This window comes from Hyposmocoma kahamanoa, unplaced genomic scaffold, assembly GCF_003589595.1.
Source record: "Hyposmocoma kahamanoa isolate Upper Pololo Valley unplaced genomic scaffold, ASM358959v1 103, whole genome shotgun sequence".
In the NCBI taxonomy this organism is placed as follows: Eukaryota; Metazoa; Arthropoda; class Insecta; order Lepidoptera; family Cosmopterigidae; genus Hyposmocoma; species Hyposmocoma kahamanoa.
Genome location: NW_020653344.1, coordinates 1,320,279 through 1,327,417, shown reverse-complemented (window position 1 = coordinate 1,327,417; position 7,139 = coordinate 1,320,279). Strand labels below are relative to the sequence as shown.

Here is a 7,139-nt window from a genome sequence, read left to right as displayed (position 1 = left end):
TTTCAGTACAAATCGGCAATTTCATACTTTAACCCCTATTATTATTTGAATTTATTGAATTAATTTATACGAATTAAATTACTTTAATTTATTAGAAATGAAACAAAATATATTAATAAGCAATACGGCGATCTTATATATGTTTGAAAGTTTTCATTAGAGGAAATACTGGCTTTTTTAACTGATTTCAAAAAAGGAGGAGGTTCTGAATTGTATTGTATTTTGTAATGTATGTTACGCGGTAATTCTAATTTGTGAAATGGTTTTGATGATCATTTTTTTGTTGGCAACAGGGTACCTCAGTATTGGTCCCATTTAAATTAGAAGAAAATGTTCCATCTCTAAGGTTGGCAAAGTCCCCTACTTTGCCAACCATATGAATCTTGTTTCGCGCACTTTCCGGTAACCAATTTCAACAAAACAAGTTTCATTGAAATCGGTTAAACTGAACACTGTCATTGTATGTAAGTATTCAGTTGTTCAGATTGCGGTGTCATTAGTATAAGGTTGAAACATAATAAGGCTATCATGAGCGTAAATATAGCTGCCATGCGGAAGAGCCGTGTTAGGATAGCCTTGACTACTCATCAGATTAGCACTTTAGGTACTTTAATATGTCTTGGTTTCGGTTTCCTGTTGAACCAAATAGGATTGATTGATATGGGTCTATTGCCTAGGATTTTTTTTACGATACCAAATTTTAATGACAAGTGAAGTGAGTGGTACCTAGATAGACCTTATGAATTAGTTATGTGCTTGTTGCAGATCTGATTTCATAACCGACTTCAAAAAAGGCTCAATTCGACTGTATGTTCGACGCAATAAGTGATAAACAGTTTAAACTAAATGATAAAGCAACTCCGGAGGAAGTCAGCTACACGCGATGATTCAAGGTCGTCAACCTATTCATACTGTTAGCAAGTGACATATGAGGCCCTTATGATTCGAATGAATTACACTCCACGTGTGCTCTATAGGCACTGATACAATTTTAGGTCTGAGTGTATAATCTTGTAGATGTTATATTCCTCTTTAATCGATTGTGTTTGAAACATAATATTTTGCACACTTATTTAAAATAAATCAAGAGACATGGAGCCTAATAGAAATAACTGCTTCCGTGGCAGAACGATTACCATGACGGACTGCCACGCAGAGGTCCCAGGTTCGATTTCCGGGCCGGGAGAACTATTTGTATGGCCTACATTTATTTCTCTCGTGTGTTTGGGTGTAATTTGTGGTTTTCTATGTGTATGTCCGTGGGAACCGCGATTCAGGGTTTTCCTAGTGTAGGGCTATGTAGAGTGTGTGCGTTATTATTATTTATTAAATGTAAGAAGTCAAAATAATATCTGTCAAATGTCAACTTTACATCAGCGTCATTTTCTCTTTGTTTTCAAACTATTTCTTCCTTTATTTTTTCCATCCTCTAAGGCTCAACTCACACTGGCGCAGAGTCGAAGCGTCGCGTCGCGTCCTGTTTTTCAATTACAACGCCTGGTGGCGCGGTTCGTCGTGCGACAATGCCCGCATTAGTGCGTCCGGATCACAGTTTGGTCGGCGTCAGACTCACTCACTGCGCTCAAGTGGCGCGCGAAGCCTCTAGACTACATCCAAGCGTCGACGCCCGTTTCCAATATTTGCATAATACAAATTTGTACCTTAATAATGGGAGAATAGAGATGAATATACTATAGGCGAAAAATATGACGCGTCGCGACGCTTCGACTGTGCGCCAATGTGAGTTGAGCCTAAGGATATTTCGTTTCTCGTACTCGGTTTTGAATTTGTCAATCCAACCCGCCACGTAATTTGATTTTTTTTCCATCCTCTAAGAATTAGTTAGACATAATCTCGAGTGTAATCAGTGTTTTCTCTATAACACGAATCACCCCTCTTAAATGTTTTTAGACTACGTAAATCCTAATTTTGCGATATTTTTGCCAGTAATCAAATATTGAATGGAAAAACTTTGTATTTCAGTTTTCGATTCTAAAAATAAAAATACTTATTTTTAATTTATTTATTTATTTAAATACGCCATCGTTATATACAAAAACATGCCTCGATTCCTAGACACTTCTGATTTGTGTATATACCACGTTAGCTATATTATTTCCATTATATGCTTACAATTTACAATATTGTTTAATTCAAAGAATTTGTTATTTTATATACCCAAGGTTTAAAAAAGTATCAACTAGACCAATAACTTTGTCTTTAAGCCTTTGCAAAGTTGTCTCGTCCAACAAAGTCAATCTATAAGATTTCAATTTTTTCCTCCATTGATTTATTGTCATCCTTTGTGTTGAACGTGCCTGCGTCTTTACTTTCTCGGATTAAAAACGACGCCATCATTATTGACTGTCCCAGAGCAAAATTTGCGTATCTTCTAAGGTCCTTTTCGAGTTGATCGCTTGAGTACGTAGAGTCTATCTTCAGACCGTAGTGATTCAAATATATTTCTAGCTCGGAATGGTAATAGTTTATCCAATCATGAAAGTGCTTGGAACATGTGTCGAAGTTTGTGCAGTTGAAGATCAAGTACATAATGTCTGCTACTGGACTGCTCTCTTTCGATATTTGGTAGTCGATCATACAGCAATCTATTGATTTGTCATGCTGGAGAAGAAGACTTAGTTAATTGGCAATAATACGAAATCTATGAAAGTATTGTCAATTTGATACTAGCTAGATTATTCTGCTACGGTAGGTACGGCGTCTACTTACACACCGACGCTTAGTAAGCAACACCCATCATATATAACCAGAAATAGGACGAAATAAGGGTCATCCATCCTTGACAATTCATCAGTTAAATGGATCTTATATCACTTTTAAATATCACCTCTCATTTGCGCTGAAATCACAAATTACAAAACTGAAATAGTACTGCGCCAACAACTGACCGTGTGTACGTCTCGGTGTATTCCAAAAATACTCTGTATTTATTGTAATAAAGATAATATCTCTGACAATGGCACGCTGTTCCATTCAAAAGTTAGCGTGGGAAATCAGCAAAACATCTAATTACAAACCAAACGGAATCACATTTCATGTACCGATTTTATTTATTTCGAATTTAGTCTATTATAGCATTGCTCAAGTCAAACTGATCGATTTGAAGTGAAACAATTGACGACTCCCGTCAATTGTTTCGTATCTGGGCTGGCCAATCGAAGCGCAGTTGTCACAGTAATGATTTGGCGGAATAGTTTTCAAACAAATTAAATGACATTTCGTCTCAATTCCGGTTATATACTCGATGGCAACACCGCTCAAGTCATTTTGATTTAATTTCAAAGGAGTACATATTATTGTCTACAAAAATAGAATTAAACAAAAAGACATTTATTTATCTACGAAATACATAAACCATAATGTAAGCGGACAATGAAAAACAAAAAACAATAATGCGGACAAAAAAGACGAATACTCAGCATTGCTGATTTTCAGTCTTCACTAATAGCTATTCGTTTGTTGCATCAAACCGGCTAACGGAGAGTATACTACACACCAAGTAATTATATAAAAGCTAGACAGCATGCAGCAACACAGACTTACACATGTAAAAAGGTATACAAATTGAAAAATTTTAAGGGAAACATTCTAAATTTTATTTATTTAGTGTTGCTAGGTGATTTAACCACGGAACAATTGCTACGCGATTTTTGCACAGACAGGAGCCATTGTTACACATTTTTTTAAAAAGAATATAGCGTTTAGCTATTAACATTTTTTGAAGCTATTGTTAGTATTAGGTATTATTGAAGAAACTGTCATAAGTTTCTCATAAGAGACGCTGACGGAAAAAGTCTGTTGCAATCTAATACGATGATCTTTCTTTTTTCTTTTTTTTGATGATATAAAGTGACGAGACAAACAAATCGTGTGCCTGGTTGTAAGCGACACGCCTGTCCATAACAGTTGCAGTGCCGCTCAGAAATTCAAATCGCAAAGATCTAAGGAGCACTGCCACTGCGTCCGTCACCCTGAGACATAAGTTCACAGGTCTCATGTGCCTGTAATTTCACCAGCACCCATCAAAACCGGAACGCAGTAATGCTCACATACCGCTTAGCAGAAATAGTTACTTAGATCTGCAACAAGCACATAGATAAATTCGTAAGATCTGCTTCTGTGTCTGTAACTTAGTTGGAAAAAGCGACAGACTCTGGTTTGAATCCAGTCAGATCGAAGAAATTTTTCTTTGTGCTGTTTGTTACATTAATAATAATAAACTTGTGAAGTATTTCCACAAAAAGTATACAAATACCATGGTAGTAAGCCATCATGTTATTCAATTGCCTCAGTGGCCGAACGGTTACCATCCTGGTCTGCCAGAGGTACCGGGTTCGATTCTCGAGCCGAGGGAAACATTTGTATAGCCTACATTTATTTATCTCGTGAGTTTGGGTGTAATTTGTGGTTGTCAATATCTACTGCGGGGCTTTGAGCACAACGCACATAGCGTTAAAAATATATACAATATTGTATGATAAATATTGCAAAGGTGTTATATTTAAGAATAACTAGTAATTGTATGATTGATTGTATCATTTTAATTGATATTCACGTTTTATTTTCACAAGAAAAAAAAAGTAAACTTCACAAGAAAAAAAACCATAAATTTTGAACCAGAGCGGTGATATTTGCTAAGCAACAATAGGATATTACAAAACAAGCCAGTTGTATGTAAATACAGGTACTGCCGCCGTTAGTTAAAAAGGCGCATGTGACATTTTTTCAAAACTATTATATATATCAGTAAAAAATGGATCTGTTACTATTTTTTATTTTTAAGAAAAGTAGATATTTTTCAATTTAATTTCTTTATATAGGTACGTTGTATTCTCGGTTTTGAGTTTTTGTCACATGCGCCCTTGTAGCTAATTAAACACTTACGAAAGAAGTCGTAAAATACGAGTAAAACATACAAATTGTGGATATGTTACTATAAAAGCCCGAACGATAATGATAATTAATAATACTATATAATTACTCTCATACGATACGAATTTGAGAATTTGTAAGGTTTTGATTGATTGTTAATTGAATTAAATGATTCAAAAGTACTCATTGTTTTATTCCCAAAATCAATGGTAATACCTAGCCTGTACCTAATTGTATGATAAAAGCCCGAAAAACTCGCCGCTCCTTTATATATTCTTACACTTACCAACTCATGTTGGTAAATCCTAAGATTTATTGGTAAAACCTAAGATTAACCAATGTACGAGTTTTTACAGTAACAGACACATTTAAACGCGAATGGAATGTAAGGTATTAATAATTAGGACTAAGAGATGGTTTGAAGCAATTGCTCATAAGTAGCTGCCATGGCCGGGTCGGGCTGAAAATCAGGGTTGAAGTCATTGCAACCTGATTTCAATATTTTTCTGAGCTCGTGCCCATCACACACGTGCTTTATTCTTTTTATTTTTATTTTTTTTTTAATTATACTTATTTCTGTGAATTGTATATATTTTTTTCTAATTTCTGTAAATTATTATTTTTTTGTTATGTGTGCCAGAATAAAAATGGTTTAAAGTAGCATGAATTTCTATATTTACATTATTATAATACAAAAAGTAATCAAAATTATATTTCAATAAAGCTTGGCGAATATTCAACTATTACGTAGTATAAGTAATATGTATAAAAGTTATTATAAATTTCTATTTGTTTATTATAAATTTGTTCAAGTTGATGAACACGATACTACGATTTTGAACGACAATTTCACGCGCGTTAGGTCGCCCCAATCGTTACCATGCCTGAATTGTAGATTAGGTAATCATAACAAATGACTTCCTGGGTACTCGTACGTCGCGAATCTGAGGATACGCTATTGAAAAGGATGTACTCACTTCCAATTTGAATAAAATATTGTTTGTCCAGGGATCGCCTTGTTGGATTACATAAAAACTGTTGCCTCTATCAGCTTTTGACACAGATCCTGATTCTTCCATAACATTGTTCATTATTTGATCAACTATTTTATAATATTTCTCTTCATCCATTAAATTTATTACATCTGTAACCAGTTCTTTTACAAATTGATCCCTTTCGGGGGTATTACCAACTAGCTCCCACAAATTAAGTAGCTTATTAGAAAAGCATTCAAACGTTTCTGGTTCCAAATTCTTTAACGCGTACGATGCAGCATGCAATTTTGCAAAGTTTTTAAGGACAAGTTTAATACTGTCATCTTTTAGCGAATTAAATCTGTTAAGCATTACGAAATCTGATTCTGATAAATCTTCAATAAGAATGATTTCAAGGGGTTCTTCCATAAAGCTTCCGTAAAATTTAGCGTATTTGAGTCTTTCTTCGATTGGAATGTTAGCATCCTTTTCCAATTGAGTAAATTTTGGTAGTACTTCAGAGTACATGATATTTTCATTTGAAAAACATACTGCTGTATTCATGGATTGTCGAACTTCTTCCTGGTTGGGAGCTATTTTTGCAATCATTTTTAGCAATTCGCCATTTTTCTCGACGATAATTCTTTTCACGTCAGCAATATAGTTGTCACCCGGTTTTCCAACAGCTTCTATTTTAACTTTCCCACCAATAATACCGAGTTCTTTTAAAACATTCTTAATAAAATCTTGTTGTTTTTCGCAAAGCGCACTCACTTCACCTTCAAAAGTTAATTCAACCATTTTGGCGAAGACAGGTCTCAATCTTTTCTACGATTATGATACGATCACAAGTTAGGATATCTAGTTATAAATTTCTTTCTTTTTAAAGTACCGATCATGAATTCTTAAAATATTTTACCAAAATTGTTTGCTTAACCTTGCACTATTTTCTGTTTGGTAATGTTTCTTTGGTAATCCATATAAAACCAAACTAAATCACAGTACGTCCTTATTAATATAACTCTATTCAATAAACAGCTCACTCGCGTCGATAATCTGCAGCACAATTTTAAGTGATAAATTGGTCAACGTAAACTATTTATACAAAACTGTTTCCACAAAGCATAGATCGGTTTTCCATCTGTTTCGATAGCAGTTTGAAATTTGATTTAATAAATTTGTGAAATCTGTGAAAACAATTGATATTTCATTAATTAGATCTAATCTACACACTCATCCTATGATTATATGGCACATCTTTATTAGTTTTAG

General features: G+C 34.3%; 1 protein-coding gene across 1 annotated transcript; it reads right to left on the bottom strand.

The window, feature by feature from the left end:
• Positions 1-2,259: 2,259 nt before the first annotated feature.
• Positions 2,260-6,668, bottom strand: LOC113237979. The gene is made up of 2 exons (XM_026474698.1): positions 5,871-6,668; positions 2,260-2,622 (listed from the first exon to the last, which is right to left on the bottom strand). The coding sequence occupies exons 1-2, from the start codon at positions 6,666-6,668 to the stop codon at positions 2,260-2,262; spliced, it is 1,161 nt and encodes a 386-aa protein (XP_026330483.1).
• Positions 6,669-7,139: the final 471 nt, after the last annotated feature.